Here is a 27,756-nt window from a genome sequence, read left to right on the forward strand (position 1 = left end):
AGAAACCAGGTCTGTGTCTCCTACATAAGGTGCAGCGACCCCAGTAAATACTCTTCTGATTACAGATTTCTTACCTGGTGATCAATGTTCTTATAAATTAAGGTCTTAATATTTATACATCAGACAGGGAAAAATTACACAGAGGCAGACAAGTGGCATTTGACATTGTGTGCCTGAATTTATCCCCAAATGACCAAATGGATTACGGGAAGAGGCAGAACCTGTTAACAGGTTTACAAGTCTGTGACCAAGGGCCTAAAACAGGTCACAGTGAAATGAACAATGATTCCACAGAGTGATCGTCTGAACAAGGCAGCATTTCATAAATGCATTGTGATACATTCTTTTCCTTGGATCCTTATCACTAAGTCAAGCTGAAGAATCTGTTCTTAAAAGTCATCATAACTTAATTTTCCATCATTCCATGAATCGGGCCTTCAGGGTTGTGGGTTATTAGTTTAGAATAAAATGATGTAAAATCCCCAATAAATATGCCAAAGCTTAAGGTTTCAAAAATTTATTTATTTAGTTCATACAAAGCTCCCCCCGCTGCCCCCAGCCTTCATCCAGGGCATTTTCAGGACCACATCCTGTTCTTAGCTTCTTTTATTATCCAGATTCTATCACACGTTTCTTACCGGAGTCCAGGCAATGGAAAATAAACAGACTCACATCCGGGGAATCAACACAGCAACAGTGGCAAAACACAACACCACGAAAGGGCAAAACACAATGTCTGTTACAGGAGTGAAGCAACAGAGGACTCGTCAGGAGCTCGGCTCACTGGTGGGAGCTGCTATGTTGGCGTTTCTTTCTGCCTCAAGTTCAGAAACAAGCTGGACTATCTCAGGGTGACTGAACTTTCCTGCAAGGCAAGAAGGCCGGGAAAAAGATACTGACAAGAGAATCCATCAGTGTCTCCAGCTTGATCCCAGGCTTGTCGGGGCTCGACTCTGAGATTCACTCCAACGCAGAAGAACACAACTCCAGGTCCTGGGGAGGGGACCACTTGGAGATCATGCTCCGTCACCCCAGATGCCACCGAGCACTAGGGAGGAGGCTCGGACAAAGAACTGTCCCATTAGGCAGAGCTAGGGGAGACCGCACCAGGCAGCCTCTGAATGTTTCTACCGGGAACTACAAAGAAACTCAGGACAGCAGCCAGAGAACTGAAAGCAATCCCTGCCCGTTCGGAAACTGCAAAGGACAGGGGAACCAAGCACCTACATACAGAAAGACTAGTAGGAAGGCAGAAGGCCTAGGCTGTCCCAGGATGTAAGTGTGCCTCTTGCAAACACTTCTACACCAAACCCCACTGATCGGTGCTGTCTTCCCTGCTCATCAGCCCTTCCAGATTGCTGCCCTGGGCAGCAACCAACCTACAAGCTATCTTAGGTTCAAAGTGGCCGGCACATGGGAATATTACACCCACCATCCTTCCTTGTGTTTTCATTTTTTGGTTTTTATTTTTGTTTTGCCAGTGCCTTTTGTTTTTTACTGTTCATTCCACATTTAACTCTGTTCCATTTATTCCCTGTTCTCAACCTCTTCTTTGAACGTTCCCTTCACTTTCTTGCCCTGATGTCTGGCTCATCCTGAGGATATGGCTTTCCCTGCAGCCTTGTCACACAGTGGCCGTTTCCTCTCTCACATGGCTTTTGTCACTGGGCCTGGGTCTGCCCTCTATGTTCCCCTTGCCTCCAGGCCACTCTCTGCCCCACCATGTAAAGCTCATGCTGTCAGACTATTACCGCCATTCCACCAAAATGGCTCTTATTGAGGACACACCAATTAGCTCCACATTGCTGAATCTGATGGCTCCTCCTTCCCTCTTTTTTTTTAAAGATTTTATTTATTTATTTGAGAGAGAGAGAGAGAGAATGAGAGATAGCACAAGAGGGAAGAGGGTCAGAGAGAGAAGCAGACTCCCCGCCGAGCAGGGAGCCCGACGCGGGACTCGATCCCGGGACTCCAGGATCATGACCTGAGCCGAAGGCAGTCGCCCAACCAACTGAGCCACCCAGGCGCCCTCCTCCTTCCCTCTTGAAACGCTTTCTTCCCTTCGCTTTTGGGGCCCCTGATTTTCTCCTCTGAAACCTATTTTTCCCCCATCTTCCCCATCTAGTGGCAACTCCATTCTCTATAGCTGCTCAGACCAAAATCCTTGGACTTCTCTCATAAACACCACCACACAAATCTTGTCGACCTTTATATTCAGAATATATCCAGAATCTGACCACTCCTTCCTTTTTCGACCACTACCACCTGGCTCAAACCACGAGAAGACTGCAACAGCCCCCAGTCAGTCTCCTTGCTTCCAGCCCAAGTGACCCTTTCAAAACCTAAGTCAGATCAGGCTCGTCCCGTAGGCTACCTTCTCCAAGGGTCCCCATCTCGCTCAGAGCCCACGCCAACCACCTCTGCTGGCCGGTGGGCGGGCCTCAGCCCACTTCTCTGGCCTCACCTGCAACCCTCCCCTCTCCTCTCCTCTCATCCACCCCCGCAAGCCGCACTGGCCTCCAGCCGTTCCTCGACACACAGAGTTTCAAAAAGAAAAGAGAAAAAGCCTTAAGTGGTGACTGAGTTAGAGAAATAAAAATGTGTTATCAAACTAAAGCCTTTATGTCCCCTTCAAAATCCTCATAAGGGGGGCACCCGGCTCTCAGTCAGCAGAGCATGCAACTCTTGATCTCAGGGTCACGAGTTCGAGCCCCATGCTGGGGGTACAGAGTACTAAAAAGAAAAATCCTCATAAGGGTCACAATGTACATCTTCACCTCTCCCTAACTAAACTTGTTTTTTCAAGCATTATTGGGATAAGTAAGAAACCACTCTTTACATCAGTTACATTACTTACAATTATTAATTTTTTAATAGAGTAGTGCATCAGAGTGGAAAGTAAAGTGAATTTTAATCTCAAAACTCAGCTGAGGACGCACCATCCTCTTTCTCAGCTCCAGTGTCTTCCTCAATAAAATGTGGAGTTTAAACCAGATGACCCTCCTACCTCCCATTTTTTGATTCTACTAGGAGTCTCATGTTTCATTTTCTATTTTTCACTGTGAATGTATCAAAATAAGAAATGATAGTGTTAAAATGCAAAGCACCACACAAACATGACTTTTAGTTACATTATTGGCAAAATATGCTATCTTGGAACCCAGTCATTGCTTAGAATAGGCTTGCAAACCTTTTCCATAAAGAGTAACACAGTAAATACTTTAGACTTTGTGAACTATGTGGTTTCTGTTGCCAACTACTCAATTCTACTCAATTCTGCTGCTGTGGTGTAAAAGCAGTAGAGACAATACATAGAGAATGAGTGTGGCTAAGCAGGGTCGGGCCTGGTTATACTTGGATGGGAGTGTGGCTGTTTCCATAAAACTTTATTTATATGAACAAGCAACAGTGCAAACTTGGCCCATGAGCCATAGTTTGCTGATCCCTAGTTTAGACTGCTATTCTATTTAACTGAAGTCAAACATTTCTGAGCACCACCTCTAACAAAAACAGATGAGACAAACCTGGTCTTGGCCCTCAAACAGTTTACTATGGGGTAGAGTGAGCAACTGGGGGTTTGGGAAGAGACCCAACAAAAAACATCACTAAAGAGAACGCAAGTCAGACTGTCACAACACTGTGGAAAGCTCTAGACCAAATGCAGATTGAGCAAAAGGAAGGGAACACCTAAATCTGACAGGGATCAGAAAAGGAGACCAGGGAGAGGAGTGGCCTCAGACCGCACAGCTGATGAGCACAGACGTTTTAAAAATGAAGATGTAATAATACCTATGTCTACAAAGAAGGGAAACACTGAGTCCTGCAGGATGAGCTCGTGAGCCTGGCTGGCAGAGGTAGGAGGTAATGACAAGAATCCAATACAGAAATAACGAGGGCCTTGTCTGACGCAGAGGAAGTGGGGCTGGAAAAGAGGGAAGGAGAGTCGAATCAACCTCCTGATGATGCACATCATATCCTGGAGCACAGCCTGTGAGCTGGGAGCCACATGACATCCCAAAAAGTCCCGGACGGGCAATCTCTAGCAGTGCTCTCAGGGGAGATGGGGGCCAAGCTGAGCCTGAGGAACTCCGGGGGACGAGAGACAGAGCTGTGCTCCAGGGAAGCACCACGAACCCCAGCCAGTTCTACAGGCTCTGAGCTTCACCAGAAATTGTATCACAATGAAGAGTGAAGGCTTATTGCCCGGTATTATCCTAAGCACTTCACGCGAACTAATCTACTAGATCTTGAAATACCTCTATAAAGTAGATTCTATAATTATCCTTAAAGTTTTTTTTTTTTTAAAGTAATCTCTATACCCAACATGGGGCTCAAACTTACAACCCTGAGATCAAGAGTTGCTTGCTCCACTGACTGAGACAGACAGGTGTCCCTATAATTATCCTTATTTTAATAATACGGAAACTAAGGTCCAGAGCTAGGTTAAGTAATCTGCTGGAGGGTACATGGGTTATATGGGGCAGAACTGGAACCAGCTGAACTCCAGGTCCATGCCATGAAGCACTATAATGACAATGGCAACTTCAATGGTTTGGGGTTTTCTACTTTCAACATCTCTTTTTCTACCTCCATCTTCTATGACTTTACTTCTATAGAGCACTTCCAGATTATAATGCACTTTCACAGACATTCTCTCTTTTGAATCTCAAAACCCACCTCTGACTCAAGGAGGGTAAACTTTATGCTTTCGGTTTCTCAGGGAGGGCAGAGAGAGGCCAGGACAGGCACTGCCCGGGGCACAGAGCCAGATGTGACTGTGAACCTGGCTTGCCGCTCAGAGCAAAGGGCAACAGTGCTCTCACGCGCCAGGCTGCCCCCCACCAGGAAGCCCACCACTTCCCTGTGGAAGGAAGTGCCATTAGAAGGTAACCGACAGCGGATCCCACTCACGCGACGCCACTCACGACGCTAGGAGTAAGCCCAACTAAAACGGTGTTTGCTGAGGACAGCACGGAGTACCTGCTGTGGAATCATAGAAGTCCTGCAGCCTCCCAGGTTTGCTCTCCAGGTTCTCATACTCGGAGGCCTGAAGAATCATCTCACACTGGTCCAGCTGCTTCACAAACCTGGCTTCTGCACTTGACTGGGTCTCATACTCCTAAGGATGAAAGCAGCACCATGAGAAGCAGACTTGCAGCTAAAAGCATATTTTGCACTGGCCACCCCTCCCGACCACGCACAAACCCCTCACAGAGCCGCGGCCTCCGAAACTTCACCCCTTACTCTCAGCACTCCGGGCAAGAAGGGAGTGCTGGCCATTCTGCGTATTCCGCCAGAGGCCTCCAAAGTCTCTTCTGTTCGCATCGATGCTCCAGGCCGCCTTCTCCCCGACTGGTACCATGTCTTCAGGATCATTATTCTTTCATCCACCGCACTGGTGGAGCTCTTTTTAACTTCAAGTTAATATTTCATCGCATGCTTCTCAAATTATTTCCCTCCCCACTTAAAAACGATCAAGCTTCCTTTTCAAGGGCATTTCTAGCTTTCTTATTGATTTTGGCTGTCCCTTGACAATGGAAATCTCTGTCCTTGCTTTCCAAACAGGTCCCCCCGGGGTGTGACTCCGGAGGACACGGGCAGGATCTGCGGGTTCTTCGTGCAATGGCACGTGCGTGCACACGTACTGGTGACAAGGTGGTGCTGAAGGCAGTGGATGGGGAGCGGCTTTTGTCTTTCCTCTGCCTTCTGGTCTTGCCCTCCTCAGTGCAAACCTGAAACAAGCAGCTCCGGGAGGGCTGCTTCGTAGAGCATGACACATGTCACACAACCCCAAGTCCCAATTAATACTATATAGAATCGTTTTTCTATTAAGACCAAAGTGTTCCCAACTGGTTTCCCTGCAAAGTGCTCATTTGTAATTCCACCCCAGATGTGCCTGGATAATGAACCTGTCATGCTTTCTTGGCAGGGTGATGTGATGTGACTCACTTAAGGTTTCTCGGTTTTTATTAGATGCCTTATTCTTATAAAGGCAGCTATTTGGATTTTGATAGAGCTGAAAATTGTACAGGGAAATCATTTTAATATGAAACCAAATACATTTTGTTTTATTTCAAAGGCATTTAAAAATAATTATCTTTATTTAAATGCTTATTCACATTTATAATTATATATTTATATTTAATAATTCAAGTTCATTATTCAACAAAAAAGAAGTCGAATATACTCAAGGCATGGCAGTTCAGGATTTTTCTCTATTGAAAGTAAGAAAAAAAGATTTCAAGACGATTAGGAAATGAGCACCCACTGTATAACAAATTCTGGTGAAATTACATGTTTCTTTTAAAAATATAAATTGTTGGGTTTTTCCTCAAAAAGTAATGGTACAGGCATTCCCCAATTTCATTTTCCAGCAATGAGGCAGGGCAAGGAGAACAGTGAGGCCAGGAAAGCTCTAGAAGTAGGAAGACACCATGGCATCTTTGGGGAACTTACTGCAGGCAGTTTTTCATGACAGGATGCAGAATTAATTGCAGGAGGAAGAGAAGAGATTGAAGGGGGGAGGAAGGGTCAGCTCCTGAAAGGCCTTGTGGTTTGCGATAGAGGGGTTTCAGCTTATCCTGTCGCTACTGGACGTCACTGAAAGGGTTCAGGCCAGAAGGGTCACGATCAGACATTTCAGAAAGAGCATCTTACCCTCAGTGTGGAAAACGGCTAGACTGGAGGCAGAGAAATCAGGCTCTGAGACTGGGTAACAACACCAGCAGAACAGCTAGGAGAATCTGGTCTGGCCTAATCTCGAGGCAACAAAGATGGGACAAGTGGGCAGATTTGAGAAATACTAAGGACGAAGAAGTGGACGAAAGGAAAAGCTGAAAATGACTTCTTAGTTTCTGGCATGGGTAACTCAAGAGGGAGCAAAGGAGAGAAACAGACCCAAAAAACTGACAGAGCAAAGAAACAGCAAAACCAAAACCTAATGAATATTTATAACAAAACTACGGAACATAACATTACCACGAATCACAAAATATACGTTAAGTGGGGACAAATCACTTCCAGCCATGAGCCCTGCTCTCCATCAGCAAGAGCAACAGGGCATCTGATGGACCTGAGACTAGGAGAACCTCAGCTCCAGGAGCAGCTCACGCAAGCCCAGCCCTGGTGAATTCACCAGTCTGACCTGCTGGGGCTCCCTCCAGACCGGGGCCCCATAGAAAGACAAACTGCTGGGGGTGGAATCAAAAGTGAGCGGCGTAAGGATAACAAGAAGAACAAGTCCAGGTAAAAGTGGGGAGAGAGAACAAAGCCAGGGGATCTCTGAACGCAGGCCACCATATATTAAAACAAAACAAAACAGAGCAGATGAGGAAGCTCTGTGAAGTTCAAAAAAGTTATCTGGGGGCGCTTGGGAGAGCTGAAACCCGACTCTCGGTTTCAGCCCAGGTCACTTCTCAGGGTCGTGTGATCGAGCCCCGCATCCCCTCCGGGTTCCGCACTCAGTGGGGAGTCGGCCTGAGATCCCCTCTCTCCCTCTCCCTCTGCCCCTTTCTCCCCTCTCAAATTAATAAATACACCTTTTTTTTTTTTTAAGTTATCTGAACCAAATTTCCTTCCAAAAGTTTGGGAAAACTAATTGTGTATCAAAATAAGCAGCAGAAAAAGCACAGAGATGAGATCCCAAACCAGCCTACCAGAACATAAAGAGAACAAGGAGCAAAAACGACATCTCTACAGACAATTCACATCAGAGAGGCATCCTTAATTCTTTTTTTAAAGGATCAAATCTATAAGAAACTACTTCAAAAAGAACTAAAAGATGCTAAGAAAATGTTAAGACATGAAAGAACCATACAAAAAACATTAGAGATAAAGGAAAAAGTCATTTTTGCAGTGAAGGCTAAGCAAACAGAAACACAGGGATACTTAAACATGATAAATAAAACCTTAAGAGAAATAGAAATTGAAAAGGAAGTTAGGTTTAAAAGTCAAAAAGAAATGAAGAGGATGTAAAGGATCTGAGGGAAGGTGACAAATATGAAAGACAGGCAAAGAAGAACCAACATTACAGGTATGTAGGTGTTTTGGAGGAAAAAAAGGAAACCAAAGTAAAAGAAAAACTATATTCAAAAAATTTTTCTTGAAATTAATCTTTTTTAATTTGAAAGTACATATTGAAAACACACTAAGTAGCTAAGGATATTAACCCAGAAGGACCAACACCAAGACACATTCAAATAAAATTACCATATATATTTTTAAAAAAATCCTTTGGACACCTATGCAGAAACAGCATTGGACATATAAGGAAAATAAAATTATTATTGGACTTTGCTTTATGACCAAAGAGAATGGGAGTAATGTAATGTAATGGTAATGCAACCATCTAGGTAGAGTCCAAGCATAAAAATACAGGAAGAACGGAGACACCACAGGCAAGACAACATTTTAAACTGTTTCCGTAATCAGAATTGATGATGGTGGTACCTCCAACTGTTACTCTGAGACGGGTACATGTGCAAAGAAGGAGAAAGCCTATCTCATCAGGATTCCTTGTGTGGAAGAAAGGGTCATACAGAAGAGGTTAGGACATACCATACGAGAGGTTAAGTGAAAACCGTGCAGTACCGTATTTGAATTGGAAATATCACCATGAACCCACAAGGCATACACACATATATATCCTAACTCTGTCCGTTAAAAAGTATAAAAACAATAACCAACTCAGCGGCAGCAAGCACGCCACTGCACATATTGTGGTCTTGAAATAACATTACCTATTGAAACAAAAAACACACAACAGGAGGCCTGGCTGAAGCATGTTTGAGATGAATGACGCTGGATTACCCTGCCATTCCTGCCATCAAGGAAGTGACCAAAGTCAAGTTTCTACCCCACCTTTCCTATATGAACTGCAACCAAAGAGGTGTGGAAGAAGCCTCTGCTAATACAATTATTTCAGCTACTAAATGAAAACAAGACAAAAACATTAGTGTATTACAATTCTCAGTGCATCAAAAAAACCCAGACATTATGTGCCTCAGGATAAAGAATCCAACACCATCTATGGTTGTGCCAAAAAGATCCAACGTGAGTCTGATCCAGCCTCTGGATTCAGAGGCCAATCTGCAGAAAATAAAACAGAGGAACAGAACTGCATCATGAGTGTGCAAAACCCAGAGTATGGAAAACTCTGTAAGCCAAATGGTCTGGATTCGTCAACAGACAATTTGCAAGAAAGAGAAAGAGATGGGGTGGGGCCAGAGGGGAGGGGCAACTGTAGATTAAAGGAGATTTAAGAGATATATTAAAGCTTTAAAAAAATGGACAGGATTAAACAACAATATGGAGGATGACCGCTTGGGTGATAAATCCGTGAAGAAATTCAGGTGATCCCTGTGAAAATCAAGGCAGTGGTTACTGTTGGAGGGAGTGGTTGGGCTTGGTCTGGGCACAAGAAAGAGCTTCTAGAGGGGAGTGGCAGAGTTCCAAATCTTTTTTTTTTTTTAAGATTTTATTCATTTATTTGACAGTGAGAGAGAGAGCACAGCAGGGGGAGCAGCAGAGGGAGAAGCAGGCTTCCCGCGGAGCTAGGGAGCCTGACACAGGGCTCGATCCCAGGACCCCGGGATCATGACCCGAGCCGAAAGCAGACGCTTAACGACGGACCCACCCAGGCGGCCCGGCACAGTTCCAAGTCTTGATGTAGGTGGTTGTTACAAGGATGTTACCCTTCCAGTAACTCATTATGCTACACACAGGTGTTTGTGTCCTTTTCTGTGTTTGGCTTTTCAATAAAATGGTTTTAAAAATAATGAAAATGACTGTAGAAAATGAGGATGCCATGAACCGGCTGGGCAGGATACTTAGGTGGAGCTGCCCATTAGGCTGCTGGATTTCTAAGTCTGGAGCTTAGGAGGAAGATTTTCAGGAGAACCCTCGGAGTAATCAAGATGTGGCCACTGAAGCCTGGGAGGACTGTGTAGAAGGGAGAAGGCCAAGGAGACTCAGCCCTGGGAAAGGACCACCGGCTCTGACCCAGTCGGCCAAGGAAGAGGAACACCCGAACAAACTGAGAAAGAAGGGCCCGGAAGGTACAAAAGAGAATCAGGAGGGAGCAACGTCACAGACCCGAGGGAGGAGAGAACTTCACCAAGGCAAGGCAACATCTTGCGTGCGGCCCGCGTGTCAGGGGGCCCCCGGGCAGAGAAGGGCTTGCCGGACGGACGGGGCCGCACCGAGGCAGTCCGTGACCCCCGCACGAGCTGTGCACGCGGGGCTGAGTCACACGGCGGCCTGGGGGCAGTGGCGACAATGCCCTACCTATCCGGTGGCGAAGGGAAGTGGGGAAATGTGTGTCCAGGGAAGTTTATTTCAAAATAGGGTACGGAGACATTATTTACAAGGCTCACAAACAAGCTGAAAAAGGCTCCCATCTGGAAGCTTTTCTTTTCTCATTGAAGGAGACAAGATTACTTGCTGTTACGGTGGGTGAGGAGAGGCAAAGCAGGTGGGCCAAGAGAGCAATGGACAGGTGACATGGGGCCCAAGACAGGCTGCGTGGTGCCCCAGAGGTGGCGCTGCAGCCCTGAGGCTCAGGAGAGCCTGGGGTCCTGGACGGGGAGTGAGTGACCCCAGTCCCTAAGGTGGCAACAGGAGGGTCCCTGCATCAGCACTCTGCAGCCTCCAGGTGGGACCAGGGAAGCCAAATTATCGAAATGACTCAGACTGGGGTTCTGTGGAGCAACAGAAGAACAAGGAGTTCAAGAGGGAAAGAGATACAGTCTGGGTCCTAAAAGGGAAGAGAAAGGAAGGAAGGGACGTGAGGCCACAAGTCTCCTCCCTCTTCCGTGGGGACCGGCTGGCCCGACTGAAGCGTTACCGAAGTTTCTCTCTGGCATCTTCCACTTTCCCACCTCCTAATGACTCTCCCTCTGGGACCTAGGATCCGCATGTTGCTCTGCATCGGACTTCCCGATAAAATACTGCACCCTGAACTACAAAGGGTCCTTTGTAGGGAGACTTTTTTTAAGGGGTACCTGTTCACCCACTGTATCTCCAACTGACTGAACTTCGGGCAACGTGGAGAAAATTCGGGGCGGGACACAATCCCGGGGCAGGTGGGTATGCCAGGCATCTTGGATGAGGAGCAACTCCTGCTTTGTCTGGGGACTCACGGCGATATTTCTTTAAAGTGAAAGGCCGGTGGTGGAGTGAACATCTTTCTGTGATACTTTGAGAAAAACGAAAATGTTTTCTCTTGACTTGCTGATGTTTGATTTCACACTTTTATGACAAAGATAAATTATAATCAAGGATGTTTAATTGTATTAAATAGACACGACCGTCTGGGCTGACAGCTATTTACAGTGATGAACAGCTATGACTAACATTTAGCAATCAATCAACAGGCATTTCCTATGTAACTGGTACTATTCTAAGTTCCCCAGACCCAGAACGACCATATTTTCTTAAACCAAAATCAGAACATAGAGACTGGAGAAGGGGAAAGATAGAGCTTACCATGCGTCAAGCAATACTCCAAGTCCTTTCATATATTAATTAATTTAAATGCCATACAACCTATAAGATAGGTATACTATTACTGTTGCCATTTTATAAATGAGGATATTGAGCACACAGACGTTCAGTAAGTTGCCCAAGATCACACTGGTAGTAAACAGAGTATGTGAACCCTGGAAATTGGACACTGAAGTCCAAGTACTAATGCTGGACATGGATTATAAAAATGCTTAAGTTAATATGAGTCTATATACTGGGTTGAATAGTGTTCTCCACAAATTCATGTCTCCCTGGAATCTATGAATGTGATCTTGTAAGATCTCTGCAGATGTAATCAGATTAAGATAAAGTCATACTGGATTAGGATGCACCCTAATCCAATGACTAGGGTCCTTATAAGAAGAGGGAAATTTGGGCTCAGATACAGACGCAGGGAGAGCACCACTGACTACGGAGGCCCAGACTGGGGCAGTGTGTCTTTAAGGAAAGGAATGCCGAAGCCAGAAGAGGCGTCTATCAGAGGAGTTCCCCGGGTGGCTAAATGGGTTAAGCGTCCAACTCTTGATTTCAGCTGAGGTCATATCTCATGGGTCGTGAGATCAAGTCCCGAGTCGGGCTCCTCATTGAGCGTGGAGCCTATTTAAGATTCTCTCTCCCTCTGCCCCTCCCCATCCCACTCACAAACGCTCTCTCTCTCTTAAAAATAAATACATAAATAAATAAATAGAAATAAAAATAGAAGAGGCATCTATGAGAAGCCAGGCAGAGGCAAGAAAGGATCCTTCCCTGGAGCCTTCAGAGGATGGCCCTGCCAACACCTTGATTTTGGACTTCTAGTCTCCAGAACTGTGAGACAATAAATTTCTGTTGTTTAAAGCCATCCAAATTTCTGGTAATTGTTACAGCAGTCCTAGGTCACTAAGAGAGTCTCTTACTACAAATAAGTAACTAGTATGGTGTCCTAAATATGATAAAACTATAAGTGCTTGTTCAATTAACCACCACACTGCATCATGATATAAAGAGAATGTTGAATGAGGAGGCAGGCTTTGTCACCTGCTACCTAAGAGACCCTTGGACATGGGTTTTCTTCCAGTTTTAAGTTTACAAAATTCTAACAGACACAGTAAAGAATCAAAGAGAGAATACAGAGATAATTAAAAAATAGGTAAGCATATTAAAAGTAGCCACTACAGGGTACCAAAGATATTAGAGAGACAGGAAAAAGAGAGAGATAGAGAGAATGAATTAGTTTTCTGGGGCTGCTATAAAAAGAACCACATACTGGGGCTTAAGCCACAGAAATTTATTGTCTCATTAACTCTGGAGGCTAAAGTTGGAAATCAAGGTGTTGGCAGGACTGGTTCCTTCCAAGGGCTGTGAGGAAGAATCTGCTCCAGGCCCTTCTCCTTGGCTTACAGAAGGACTCCCTCATGTTCACATGATGCTCCCCCAATATATGTCTCTGTGTCCAAGTTCCCCTTTTTACAAGGACACCAGTCATGCTGGATTAGGACCCACACTAATGACCCCGTTTTAACTTGATTGCCTCTGTAAAAATTTTATCTCCAAAAAATTTTTTAGATCCTATCTCAAAAAAAAAAAAAAAAATCTCCAGTTATCATTTCCTCTTTGGAGAACACTTGAAATGATATAGTTATATTTCAGGATGCACAATAAAAATTTGAAATATAATTATTAAAAAAAAAACCTCCTTCACAGTATCAGTAAAAAGCCCTGTCAATTCATTCAACAAGTATTTATTGCCCACATTGTATATTTTACTAGGTATTGAGAATAAACTATTGAATGGAGAAGAAAAAAAAATCCTATCTTCTAATAAGGTCTTATTCGGAGGTACACGTGAATTTTAGGAGTACACAATTCATCCATATGATGGAGAGAAGAGAGGAGAGGAATATCTTCTTCTGAGGTACCACGCCCAGAGCTAGGCTTTTTTGTCAGATGATTCTGTGGGCTGTGAGAAACATGTACTGTGGAAAGTGATACTCCAGGTTCCTGAAATTTAGGCTTTAACAGGCACAGGATGGGGAGAAATGGTCAAAGAAATTAGGGATAATTCTAATGTTTAACACTCTCTTTACAAAATAACATTAGATATTAGAGATGTCCATTTTCCTGCTCTGTTTTCATGATTTCTAAATAAACTTAAATATACATGTGCCCACCTGCATCGGCACCCACGTACACATGCACACTCTTCCGTGGAGAGTAAACACTGGGACTTCTATGTATGCTCAGCCTGTACCTCCGGGCCCTGGTGGGACCTTACCCTCTTGACCTGAGGCAGCTACTTCATTCATAGGGGTGTACAAATTGGTTAAGGAGAGTTTAAGAGCCATGAATACTATTCTCTGTTGAATAAATTTCCATAATTCTGTCTGAAAAATGTGTTGCTGCTTATTTATATGGTCCTCATTTTGTCCCCTCTGGCTCTTAGTAGAAAAACGAGCTCCCAACCCTCCTAGAGCATGCAAAGATGACGTTCATGTCAGAAAGCAAAAAAGCTCTCAATTTCTCTCCTCCGCATCAATCAACATCCCACAGTCTCACCAACAAAGTAATTTAATTCCTTGCTATCTTCTTCTAAGCTCTTGGCTGGCCCGGCAGCAACAATTCTCAAGGAGGACTGTCACATTCCAAGCGGCCAACTGTGTACCTGGTCGGAGATCTTCTTTAACAAGCTTAATTCAACCAATGACTTTAACCAGATCATAAAACTGTCACTCGTTTTGGGGGTTATCAAGTCACTTAATGCTCTGTATTTTATATTTTTTCCAAATCCAAAGTCTTTTTGGAAGCTACTTAATTAAATTAAAGGAGATTTTGCAGTAAATTTAAAGTAAATTAATTTTTGTCATTAAAGTAAATTTTGGTAAGATTTTACTGTGTGAGGTCAAGTTACATCAGCTTTTTTTAGCCAGTTGCTGATGGCTAACTGAGAAAATAATTTAACAGATACTGCCACTGTGTTTACGATAATTAGGAAACACAAGGGTACCAATTCTTATAAAAGGTTTTCAAATTCTGGGAGTCTTCACTTCTTAGAGACATGGGATTAGTTTCATAAGCTCGGGGCCATTTTTTTTTTCTTTCTGTGTATGAAATGCAACCCAACTCCATTCCGTTATTCCTCAATTCATAGTGTTCCAGAAGTTCACTTTCAAGTACATACTTTGGCACAAGGGACTCTTTTCCCTAAAGCAATCCTGTTATACCCAGTAAGAGACGCCACCTGAGCCAGCCTCCAGCTAGACACCATGCATATTTTGCCAGATTTAATTTTCACAATTATTTGGCAAGGCAGGCATTAACAGGCCACAGTCTTTTACCTTAAAACCTGTTTCAGTTTTCAGTGTATTTTTAATTTAGAAAATAATATGGTATGGATAGTACCAATTACAGAAAACCCCCTACTGGGGTCTAGGGCAGGCTCAGTTGCCAAACAGATGAATATTTCTACATCAAAGCGTACTGATTTTCACACCAAGATCGGGGCATGGGGACTCTATATAAACAGCCTCATGTTAATTCAGGTAAGATTTTACTGTGTGAGGTCAAGTTAGATCAGGTTTGTTTGTTTTTTTTAACTGGCTGCCTGAATTCTGTAGATTTCCTCATTGGGGTTAAGGGCATGTGGAGCTGTATTCTCACGTTCTAGGAGAAATAGGCCAATGAGAGCCAAGTCACTCAACTGAGGGAGGTGGGATCCAAATCCAGGTCTCTCCAGCGGCAAGCCCTGCCCTCTGCGTCACAGCCTACAGCCGCACAAGGGAAGGATGCTTATGTCATCCCCTAAACCAGCTAAACCACAGCAATGACAGCATGCCACAGACTCTAACCACGGAGTAAAATGGCATTCTTAGGAGAAACATCTAACAAGCGTTCACACCGACACTTCCCAACTTGCCCCCCATCTTCCCAAGTCAAGGAAAGAGCTGATCCAGCACGCGAGGCAGTAGCAAGGGAACTCTGCCGGCTCTGAGGCTCAGGGGCGCGCCAGGCAGGGCAGAGGCCTGAAGATATGAAGGGAAAGGTGGAAGATCAGCGTCTGCAGGCAGGAGTGGGGAGCAGGGCTTTAAAGGACCTGGGAGAAGTGAGAGTATGAGGTAGTGATGTCCAAGGGTAAGGAGAGGGGCTAAGGACTCAAGCAAGGAAGGGCCAGTGTAGACTGGAGGGAAGTGAGAAACTGCAGTCGACAAGGGTCTGTTTGCTCTTGTCTTCCCTTCACAAATGAAAACCAGCATTAGGAAGAGGGGAGCAATGGGCTTTCTTTGCTCTTTCCACTCTTCCTGCCCTTTCTGTCCAGCCAACCGGCCTCCCCCAGTGCCGTCAAGCACTGGAGGGAGTGAGCACCCACAGGGTCCCGCTCTGCCCTGGGCATCATGGCAGCACCTCACTTGGATCTGACTCAGCCCTAAACCGCCCTTCAAGGTTTCACAGATAGGCGACAGACTCAGAGAGGAGACTGCCCAAGGTCAGAGCTACGCAGCGGTGAGGGCCAGCGTTCTTTCCAAGGACCAGAAACGGGTGGGCAGGTGTGGGGTTGGCGGGGGGGGGGGGGGATGAGAGCAAGGCAACAGGAAATCCAGGGGCTCTGAGTCGAGATCTGTACCAGGCATTATGGCGTCAAGGGAAATGGGGAAACTGGAGGGGAGAAAAGTTTCTATTAGCCACGAGAAATTCCTGCAGCAGCCAGGCGGCAAAAAACAGACACAAACCAGAAAGTAGTACGTTAGAGACAGCGTGTCATGATCGTCTAAGTCAACTAAAGCACTGAGGAGCCATATAAATTCCATCACAATACATTAAAAAGCAACGTATCATATATACTTACTTCCCAAAGTTCGTAAAGTTCCTTTCTGAGATCCTCTGGGAGGAGCTGGGTTAGTTGCTTCATAGCTTCCTGAAATATCAAACAATTATTTTAATCATGATCACATTTATCTAGTTAACAACTCAACTACAAAAGCCGAATAATGGGCTCAAACTCTCACAAATAGCTCCCCAAAGGGCAGCAGAATATTGGACAATATTTATGGCTTACAAGGAGGGCAGCTGTGCACATTAGAGAAACGTGTGTATTTATTCATATGGGCTTCGCTGAGCATATGTTTTGTGGTCTGCAGCACACCAGACACCAAAAGGACAAGGAGGCGGGTGTGAGATGGTTAGAGAAATATCAGAAGTGAGGCCAAGGATTTTACATCTTAAGGATGAACCGCAGGATGCCCACGTAAATTTCAAACATAAACATACTAAAGTTCAAAACAAACCTGAGAGCAAGAACAGGAAAGTAACACTGAATTACAAAGCTCAAAGAAATTGTATACTACTATATTCATTTTCTATTGTTAATATTTTTATTGCATAACACAAAGCACTACACAAACGGGCAGTTATTGTCATTAACATAAAGGAAATGACACAGGAGTATTTTGTAGGCTCACACATAGGCTGAAAGGGGATATTAAGAGATAATTAGCAGGACGCCTGGGTGGCTCAATCAGTTAAGCATCTGCCTTCAGCTCAGGTTATGATCCCAGGGTCCTGGAATCGAGTTCTGCATTGGGCTCCCTGCTCGGCGGGGAGCATGCTTCTCCCTCTCCCTCTGCCTGCCGCTCCCCCTGCTTGTGCTCTTTCTCGCTCCTTCTCTTTCTGACAAATTAAAAAAAAAAAATTATTAGCCACACCATGCAGGTAGTATCTGAACCATTCAACAGCATCCCTGATCACTTCTTGCCCTGCCTCTGTGAACATGTCCAGGGGTGGGAATCTAGCTAGCACCTCAGGAATCTCCTAAACGGGCTTTAGGCAGCTCTGACAGAAAATACTTTCTTATATCAAGCTGAAAACTGTCCGTGCAGGTCTCCCACTATGCCTAACTCCAGCCCTCCAGCGTGCCTCCCTCACTCACAAACATAGTGTCAAGTAGGTAGGCAGTGACCCAGCTGGGTCAGAATCTCTGGGGCCATGGGGACTGGTCCACGGGGAGGCCACGTAACTCAAACCAGCCACTTGAGGGACATCTGCATGATTTGTCCAACAGAGGCAAGGAAAAAAAAATGTTACAGAATACAACCACTTCCAGAGCAAACCGTATTTGCCAGTGTCTACGATTGGCTCTCAAAAGTAACATCACCACCTCCAATGGTTTGTAGCAACATACTACCCTTAGTGGGATCAAATTTACGGTATTTTGTGTCTGCATTCTCCCTTGTTTCTTTTTCATAAATTGCCATAAAATGCTTGAGAAAACCTTTGCATTTTCAAAAATTAAAGGTGTCTTTATAAATAGATCGCCTTTCTCTACATTATTCCCAAAACACAAGTCTGTCCATTGCTTTTGTTTGAAAAGAATGAACCAAATAATATGTATTTACAGGTATATAAAAACCTAAACTTTTAGATCATCTTATTCCCTTTCGGATGATGCTCCCAGTATGGAACACAGTGACTGACATGTGGTCTGACCATGACGGGGAAGGATGGGAACACCGCCTCCATCATGCAAAGGTAGCCTAACACTGAAACCAGCTTTCTGGAGATCACATCCAATTACTGATGTGTATTGATAAACTGCCTGTTGATTAAAACCATCATGTCCTTTAAAAAAAACAAAACCACGGCACCCGGGTGGCTCAGTCATAAGCGTCTGCCTTCGGCTCAGGTCATGATCCCAGGGTCCTGGGAACGAGCCCCACATCGGGCTCCCTGCTCCGCGGGAAGCCTGCTTCTCCCTCTCCCACTCCCCCTGCTTGTGTTCCCTCTCTCGCTGTGTCTCTCTCTGTCAAATAAATAAATAAAATCTTAAAAAAAAAAAACACAGTAACAAATATGTTGCTGCTCTCTTCTTGAAAATTTAACAATGATTTTCTGGATCTATACTCCTTGATATCATTTGTTATTATACAATCAGATTGCACTTTGAGACCTCCGAGGTAGTCGATATTCCTTGTTTGGCAACATGCGCCACAGAATTATGCCTACCTTTTTAAATGAACCCTCCAAAAACGACTTCGCTAAACTCCGGGGTAGCTGGCTGTGTATGCCAGACTTGCCCTCCCCATGGTGAGCTCTGCCACTCCCACTTCTACGGAGTTTCGCCTTATCCACATACAGATTTAGGGTGTTAATTTTCCTAGCTTCTTCCCGTTAGCAAAGCATGCCAAGAATTTGCCGAAAGTCCTGAGCTGAATAAGCTTTCAGCAAACGTCTTGGGTCAGTTTTGCATCAAGCACCCAGAAAGCATCCCGCATCCTTCAGACATCATTGGTGGGGCTAAGCAGCGAAGGCGTTAACTGCAAACTATAGTTTCAAATGGGGTCTGGGACCTGACTCGCCTATGACTGGCTGCGGAACCCTGAGCAAGGTATTTCACCTCTTTGTCCTTGAGGTTTCGCATCTGTAAAATGGGGTGAATAATGGCATGCATCTACCTAAAGGGCGGTCTCGAGGGTGAAACAAGTAGTACAGACAACGCTTGTGGTATCTGGCACATAATCAGCACTCTATAAAATGTTCACTCTATTTTTCAGTTTCTCTATTTTGCCATGTTCACTCCCATAATAAAGCTTGGTTCTTCTCCTTTTAACCTCCCGGCTCCTCAGCAACTCTTAGCAACTTTAACCCTGGCAGATACATACCTACCATGATTCTGCCTTCTGACCGTGTTTCTCTCTTCCACAAGCAATGTAACCTGCTATTGCTGTATTCCAGCCTCAAGTTCCATCCTGTGGGCTCCTGATGATCCCTGTGAGGCATCATTCACCACAACTCGGGTTATAGTATAAAGTCTGTTTTATCTTGTTTAGGAAGGGGATCAGACAACAAGTATTGCTTTTGGCCCTAAATTTTTTCTTCCATGTCCTCATTTCCCCTTTCATCTTAATACCTGCTCCCCTCCCAAACAATCAGCCTTCCAAGTTCACCAAGTATTTTCCCTCCCTCCTACTTCAGTTTAAGTCTTCCTGATGCAGTTGGCTAGCCTCTGGGCAAATCATGCTGCCTGATTCTCATTATGTGCATTCCACCTTGAGCCAAGAAACCCTCCTTTAATTATCTTAATGCATGGTTCAGACATCCAAATCTTGTTCATAAACACCATCTGCATAAAGAATTGTTCACCTTCCAGATCTTTCTCTCTGTTCCCAAATCCTAACCAGCAGCAGCAAGAGGCAATGGACTACCAGCCCTCTTCCAAGCCTTTGGTTTCTTGTCTAAGAACCTCCGGTTCTTCAAGATGCTTTCCCCGTCCCTCCTGATCCTGGCCCTGAGGCCCCTGGGAAACACAGGGGTGGGTAGTGGCCAGGAGGTATAACACGGCCGGAAAAATCCCCATCATTGCCACGACAGGGCGTCCAGGAGGGCAGAGACACTCTCCGTTCGTGCCCCACCAGGCCCCTCCGCGAGGTGTCACCGGCCAGGCCTCACTCCTGTCAAAACAGCAGCCGGTCTTCTCTCATGTCCAGGGGCTGGAGAACCGGCCCATGACTCTTTTTTTCTCCGAAAGACTCTGACTTGCTCCTCTGCGGAGGAAGCCTCAAATTCATTATGTACCTCCACGGGGACAGTTTGTCTTTTCTCCCTGCTCTGTGTCACTTTGCGGTCTCCGAGGACCCTCTGGTACTTCAATATACCATTTCTCCTTCACAATGTCCAGACTGACCCTTGAATAAAACTACCCTGCAACCTGAAACGAGCTGTATAATCAGGGCGTCCTTTTCCCCATCCCTTTCCTCTATGTCCTGTCATGGCTCGACATCCTCGGGTTCAGGGCTAATCCTTTCTGCCACTCGGTATCTTGAACTGATTGGTTTCTTTTCATATTAATTCTGCCAATCAATCCAGGAACTCTTTATTCACAACAGTCTAGACTCCTATAGAGAAACAATGTCTCAGCCTTCTCCCTTTTTAGAGGCTGTCATGATGCTGAGCCTATATTCTGGATCTGTATTTTGGCAGGAAGAACGCATTCCTTACACAATTTTCCTTGTTCCCATAATGTCGGAATTCCTAAATTGGTATTCCACGTGGAGCTTCTTGCCTCTGGGGGGATAAAAATACTGCTGGCTACTGAACTCCAGTCTCCCCCAGCTCTGAGAACAGCTATTCAAGCCCACCTGCCCTGTCAAAGCATTTTGATGAAGGATCCATCCACTTAGCAATTTAGGACCAATCTCCTATAATAAAAGTAGCTTGCAATAATCCCCGAATTGAGAACCAGCTATTCAACATTAAAAAACAAAACAAAACAAAACAAAAACCAAAACACAAAACCTTCCTGGATTTTCCAACCTCTGCCTCAAATATGTCTTTCTCCTTGGCCCTGGGCTCTGGATTTAGAGCCCAAATTGATACTGATTTAATATTTTTTTGATGTTCATTTCTTACTATTACAAATATTTTTTGTTACTTCTAACCAGTAAATTAAAGGACTAATTGAAAATTCACAAGTAATTATAATAATGATTAGACTTGTGATTTACAGACCTTTCTTCCAAAAAGCTTAACCAGGATGAGAATTCCTTCCAGTTCTAGCTACTTCCCTCGTTCTAATGAAAGCCATACTATCTATGTCCACCTACTAATGAGAACAGAAACCCAAGTTTCCTGTCCCTGTGTCAGACAAGGCTGGGAGCAGGCATACACTCCTGATCTCGCGTTAAACAAGGTTGAGAACCACCACCAGTGTGCTGCTTACTCCAGGAAGACATCCTTGCTTCTGGAAGTTAAGACCATCAACCACCCAAGTACAGTAAGCACTAACAGCTTACTCCTCAAGACTCTCGTTAAGACTCTGCCTCACCAGTCCTGCCAATCCAAGGCTTTTCTGTCCTACACTCTGTGCAATCTAATCAGCGGTCCGTCTCATAAGATCCATCTAACCATCCTCCAGCCCAGGCCCTCAAACTCTATAAATATCCTCTCCAGATTTCCCCTGCCTGAGACACTGCTCAAACTCTGCCAAGGTGCTCTCCCTTACCACCACGGGTCCAATAAACTTAGCTTTGCTTCAGCAACAGGTGTCTCTAGTGGAGTCAAGAGTTAACACTGACCTCTTCTCGCCTATGTTTTTCTTCTTTGGGGATGTTATCTGCTGGTGCTATGTCCCCAACGATGCATTCTGCCATATCGTGAACCAGGGCTAGGCGTACACATCTGACCAGGTGAGAAATGGTGAATAACAACACAAAATTAGATTCACTGTAAGTTCCTTCTCTAGACTATTTTGAAGATGCATTTTTTTTTCCTCTACCCTCACAGGGTATGTTAATGCAGTATTTTCTAAAGTAATTATATTCTACTAGCCCACAACAGTTCTGATTCAAAACTTCTAGTGAATACTCAACACAAGAATACATGCATGCAGGGGAAACTGTTAGCATGGATTTTTTTTTTTTTTTTAAATGGCTGGTTGTTCAAGTATCACTTGAAAAGGTTGATAACTTCAGATGACAAAGCCAGGAGGAGATGATCCGGTTATAGCATTTACTTACTGATAAAAAATTCAGAAACAATCATTTCCCCAATATACTGGTTAGATGTCAAAAATGAGCCCCTTATGGAGAAATGGGTGGGGGAGGACAGATCTGGGTCCAAATCCAGCAACCATTTATTAGCTGTGGGACCTTTGCCAAGTTACTTAATTTCTTTCAATGCTCGATTCTGTCAGCCTTCATTTTATCATCTGTAAAAAAGGGACAGTAATACATCATAAGGTTGGTATGAAAACTAAATTTGATCATGTGTGTTCCCGGCACATGTTGATCATTAAGCAAATGGCCATGATTATTAGCAATAATGATTAGTGATGAGGATAATCACTGTCAAAATAATGGAGGCAGGTCATGATATATACGCCCCTGAGGGCCAGCCTGTTTCACGTGCCTACTATTTCCAAGGCAGCACAAGGCCTAACAACCTCCTCACAGGTGTCCCACCTGCAGTCTGTCTCTGTCACCCAGCTCAAATCTCCCAACTACTCTTAGGTTTGTTATCTCTATTCCACACCACGTTTGTCTTGTACTTTTTGCCAAAAATCCCACTTCCACACCATCTACAAAGGGCTCCTCAACTCTAATGAACCTTTGCTACAAATTGATTTACTTATCATTTCCATAAAGACTTTCACATCCTACCATCGGGGCTCTGGTCATACCCTCCCCTCTGCACACTGGGCCTTCTTCCACTTCTCTACCCGGTCAACTCCTCAGATTCATTCCACCCTCCTCCATTAAGATCACCCAAGAACACGTGATCTCTTCTATTAGAATACCTTGCTAGTTTTTCCTTAAACTTTTTATGTATTTATCTTTAAAGTAATCCCTAAACCCAGCGTGGGGCTCAAACTCATGACCCCAAGATCAAGAGTCATGTGCTCTACCGGCTGAGCCAGCCAGGTGCCCCAACCTTGCTAATTTTTGAATATAACTAATTTAGGGCTTTTTATAGAAGCCAGTTGGGACCTGTGTCATCCATGGGAGACTTACTAACTGTCTTAATATTGTTCGGAAACTTTGTCCTGTGCTCAAAAAGCATTTTAGACACTTACTGACTGAAGGAGAGGATAGCTCTTTCTCAGCTACATCTTGCAAATACCCCTCCAAAAAGTCACCCCACAAACGGGTGCTAGTATTCATGAAAGGGGCTAGATTAAAGCACACGGCATCCTAATACAATGAGAATTTTACACATACCACACCTCACTGTCAAGACCCTGGAAATCCTAATATCACACTTATGTCTTCTTGAGACCATGGCAAGCTCTATCACTTTCCAAGAGAAAACCCAGAATGCAGTTTACAATTGAAGAAATCACACACGAAATTCCCCTTCCTACAGCCTGAACCTGTATGGTCTGCCGCAAATAATTTCTCTTGACAGATCAACTAACCTGCAAGAATTAGCTACAGGCATCAGTCATGAGAAGCGGTGCATACCCACAGGCCAGAGATGCTAACAAGCATCAGAGTTCACATCGGCTTACCGGTCTTTGTTAAGATGTTCGTCTTTGGTGACCAGAGCCATAACTGCCATCCTGTACATGTGATCTGATACACTCTCTGGCCTCTCAACATTTCTGTATACCCAGCCAGTCCGGGGGACTCTCTGATGAAAATGAAGAAGAGAAAGAAGCTTATAAAAATAAATATTTAAACTATCTGCAATGCTCATCAAGGGAAGTCCAAGAAATAGGGTATAGAAGCAGGGTCATGGTTTCAGAAAGTGTTAAAAAAAAAAAAAATGCTTAACTAACCAAGTGATCAACATCTGGAATCAAATAAACCGATGGGGTCAGAGAATAAGAAAGAGGCAGAAATAATTCACAAGTATACAATGCAAGAGTCCAACAGTCAAGTTAGTCTGCATTACTAAGGTGTAAATATTATGGAACATATACGAGTCCTTTAGACATAAAGATAAAACTGTAAAGTATTGTGTTTTTCCTAACTACAAGAGTTGGGACTTTTTGCCTTCAAACAACCCCATTCAACACGTGCAGAAAACACTGGTGAAAGCTCTGAGCTTGAACAAGTGATAGACTTCCCAATTTGGAAGCGGAAAGGAGGAAGGCATTTCTAGTTGCTCCTGCTACCACCAGTCATGATTCTGCCTTCTGTTCAGATCAGGATGTGATCTTGAGAGACTGCATCTTTTCCCCAGGAGTCTGCATTTCTAAAGAATTGTATAAACAGTTGCAATGCAGCAGGACACAGATAATCTGCTTTTAACTTGTAGAAATTCTGCAAAATCACCAATTATGGGTAGAGGAGGCTAGAATGGAAAGGGAGGCCGCACAGGATACAACTCCAGGGTGCACTATATAAAATCTTCTGTTAAAAAAAAAAAAAGTCTTGTTATTTCTAGAAGTACCTAAGAGGCAGATCTAAAGCACCCCACTTAAAATCTGCCGGACTGACGGATTCTGCTCTTCCCGCCCGCCGCTCAGAGGCCCAGCAGAGGGGCTGTGAGTGAGCCCCATGCGTACTCAGGGCAGAAGCAGGCCAGCACGGAGGGTCCCACACATCACCGCGCCGGCTGCTCTCCAGAAACCGCGCGAATGGCTGCCCAGGCCGGCCCCCGGCCTCGCACCAGGCTCGCCTCCCCACACAGGATTCTCGGCGGTTCAGGCTCTACCGAGGCTGGGGTGGGCCCGACAGCCCCACCGCGCTTCCTCCGCCCACCGTGCATTCGCACCCCCGCGTCCTGGGGAGCTTCTGGGCCCACCCCTGCGAGGCGGGGAGGTCGGAGGGAGGGACGGAGGGCGAAGGCCCCAGACGCCGCGAGCTGGAGCTCCAGGGCGCCGCAGCCACCCCCGCCTCTCCCCGCGCGCCGCCCGCCCGGCCCCAAACGGCCCGGCCCGGCGCCCGCTCACCTTGAGCTGCCCCACCAGCCGCAGGAACTGCAGCAGGTTCCGGGCCGCAGAAGACGCCGAAGCCATGCGGCCACGGCTCCCGCAGGTCGGAGCAGGCCGCGCGGCCGCCTCCTAAAGCTCCTCCCCCTCCTCCGCCTCCTTTCTCCCCCCCACCCCGCATCCTCTCCTCCGCTTCCTCCCTCCCACTCCTCCCTCCACTCCTCCCTCCTCCTCTTCCTCCTCCTCCCTCCCGATCCTTCTCTTTCCCTTCAGACTCCTTCCCCTCCCTCCCTCCTCCTCCGCTTCCTCACCGGGTTTTCCCAGACCCCTGTGGAAAAGAAGTGTTCCACCTTCCTGGCCTTGGTGGCTGCCCCCCAGGCATTGCACCGTCCCCGGCCGACGGAGCGTTTGGTTTGTTTCCTAATCTCCGCTTGTTTGCTAATCTCCACTCAACTGAACGCCGTCAAACTTTTAACGGGATTGCAGTTGGGTAGGGTAGAGGCGGAGGGTGGTGTGCCTTTGCAGGAGGGGGAGGGTTCTGCAGGATTGGCCGAAAATCTTCCCTTTGAGCGACTCGGCGTCTGACTGGGGGAAGAAATAAAGAACTCTACTTCAAGGTGGGCAGTCTATGTACATTTTAACCGAGGCACAAGGAAAGGAATTTAGGAGAGACAAAAGCACTGGGAGAATTTGGGACTAGCCATAGAGGGCTCCGGAGTGAAAGCAATCCCATGGTGAAATCACAGCCTCCCTAACATCTCAAGCGCTGAAGAATCCCCTTACTCCAAAAAGCTGGTCAGGGTCTGTCTCTACCATCTGTCTTCATTAAATCATCATCATCATCTTCTTTTTTTTTTTTTTTAACATATAATGTATTATTTGTTTCAGAAGTATAGGTCTGTGATTCAACAGTCCTACACAGTATACGCAAACAATGAATCATGGAACACTACATCAAAAACTAATGATGTAATGTATGGTGATTAACATAATAAAATAAATAAAAATAAAAAAATAACAACCAACGTCACCAGTTTTTTAAAAGCATTTAGCGGACATGCATACACAAGGACTCAGAGAGGGTAATGTTGAGAATAGACTCTGTGGGGCAGGGAGGAAGGAGGGAGCTCATTTAGGAGACTATTGAAATGATTCTCTGGGGAGATGATTGGGCTTCGGTGCAGAGTGGTAGTAGTGGAGGTGGTGAGCGGTTGTTAATTTTGTATTCACCTTGAGGGTAGGACTAATAAGAGTGGTGACAGATGGAACATGGAGTATGAAAGAAAGAGAAGGTTGGCTCCCCCAACTTGGGCCTAACTGGAAGGATGGAGTTGCTATTGAGTGAGCTGGAGAAATTGCAAGAGTAAGTTGTGGGGAACCAGAAGTTTGGTGATTGGGGTCACCCAACACTCAGAGTTCGGAAGTCGGAGGTAGGAAGACGACTAAGGGACGTTTGTGTTCGAGGAGCCAAATGAAGAAAATACTTCAAGAAGGAAGGAATGCGGTTGTTGTGTTTAGTTTGTTACGATTTTCAAAGCAACTTGTTTATAACAAAAAGGAAATTGTTTTTAAGAGTAAAGTTGTTTTGATCAAGAATGAAATAAGCTGTGACAGGATACTGTCATCTCATCTACTGTTGTTTTTAAGCACTCGGGAGCTTAGCTGCTGAGGGGCTGCACTGGGGGCTTATCAGTAAAAACACACCAAGAAGCAACTATGGCAAGTGCACATTTAGACTATAAATACCGGGAGTTTGTAAGGACTATCGGAGAGTGATCTGAGCAAGCTGATTCTCTTTGCTAATCTCAATAGCTCTGACCTTGGGGCAATTAACTCCTGCTGCTCTAAAGACAGTTCTGACCTTCAGTGACAAAAGCCATTCAGTAGCAAAACCGAAGCAGGAGCAGGCCAAGGAGATCTTCCTGCCCATCAACAGGGCCACCATCGTTCCCTAGCAACGTGCTTTAGCAACAGGAGACATCAGCGGTTGGTTGGCTAACCCAGCTCTCCTGAGTAGCAACTGGTATAAAGGTACACTTCAACTAAATCTGGGCTTTATTTCCTTCTTCTTCCCTGGCCTGGAACAATAGTGTGATTAATTTATCATTGTTTTGAAGGATGTTATTTCTTTATTGGGTATTAAGAGATATTACCCTATATGCTATGGGTTTATGAAATTCCTGCAGTGAACCTGTGATAAATAAATACCTGGCACAGACAAACTCAACTCTGAGGATTAATTTACCTCCCCCAAAAAACAGTGGTCAACCAAGTCAATGTTATGTTGGATAGGATTGAGATTTGATTACTGGATTTAGCAAATTCGGTGTCATTCGTGGTGGTGACAAGAGCAGTTTCAATGTAGAGGGGCAAGCAGAATCCTAACTGGAAATCGTTCCAGAGAAAACAGGAGTGAGTATTGCGACCCATTTCAAATAGAGTTGAGCTACTAGAGAAGAGGTGTTTTTACTGTTGTTGTTTTTTGTTTTGTTTTTAAGAAAGAAGACGTTATAGTATGCTTATTTACTGATAGAGGTAATCTAGTAGTGAGTGAAAAATTGATGATGTAAGAGACAAAAGAGATAAATGCAAGAATGGTGGCCTTGAGCAGATAAAAGAGGATGCAATCCAGTGTACAAGTTGAAAGATTAATTTTAGGAATATGGAGAATCCATCCATAGTACAGGAGGAAAGAAAATATATAGTGACTAATTAATGGCAGATGTGGTCGCAGGAGATTGTAGGGTTCTCTTCTGATTGCTTCTGTTTTTCTCACTGAAATAGGAAGCAAAGTCTAGACTAGGTTATGTTGTAGTAACAAGCAGCTTCTGTATTGTAGCAGTTTATCACATTAAAGGCTTGTTTCTCCCTTGCTAGGTATCTACTGCTGATGA

At 44.9% G+C, this 27,756-nt stretch overlaps 1 protein-coding gene across 1 annotated transcript; it reads right to left on the minus strand.

The window, feature by feature from the left end:
- Positions 1-501: 501 nt before the first annotated feature.
- On the minus strand, positions 502-25,041 carry HDDC2 (HD domain containing 2). Its single transcript, XM_025865152.2, has 6 exons — positions 24,884-25,041; positions 23,495-23,616; positions 21,564-21,666; positions 16,343-16,411; positions 4,981-5,119; positions 502-865 (listed from the first exon to the last, which is right to left on the minus strand). Exons 1-6 carry the CDS (start codon positions 24,947-24,949, stop codon positions 768-770), a joined length of 597 nt encoding a protein of 198 aa, XP_025720937.1. The 5' UTR covers positions 24,950-25,041; the 3' UTR covers positions 502-767.
- Between the last annotated feature and the right edge of the window lie 2,715 nt (positions 25,042-27,756).

This window comes from Callorhinus ursinus, unplaced genomic scaffold, assembly GCF_003265705.2.
Source record: "Callorhinus ursinus isolate GAN/ISIS: 27379988/994484 unplaced genomic scaffold, GSC_fseal_2.0 scaffold6, whole genome shotgun sequence".
Taxonomy (NCBI): domain Eukaryota; kingdom Metazoa; phylum Chordata; class Mammalia; order Carnivora; family Otariidae; genus Callorhinus; species Callorhinus ursinus.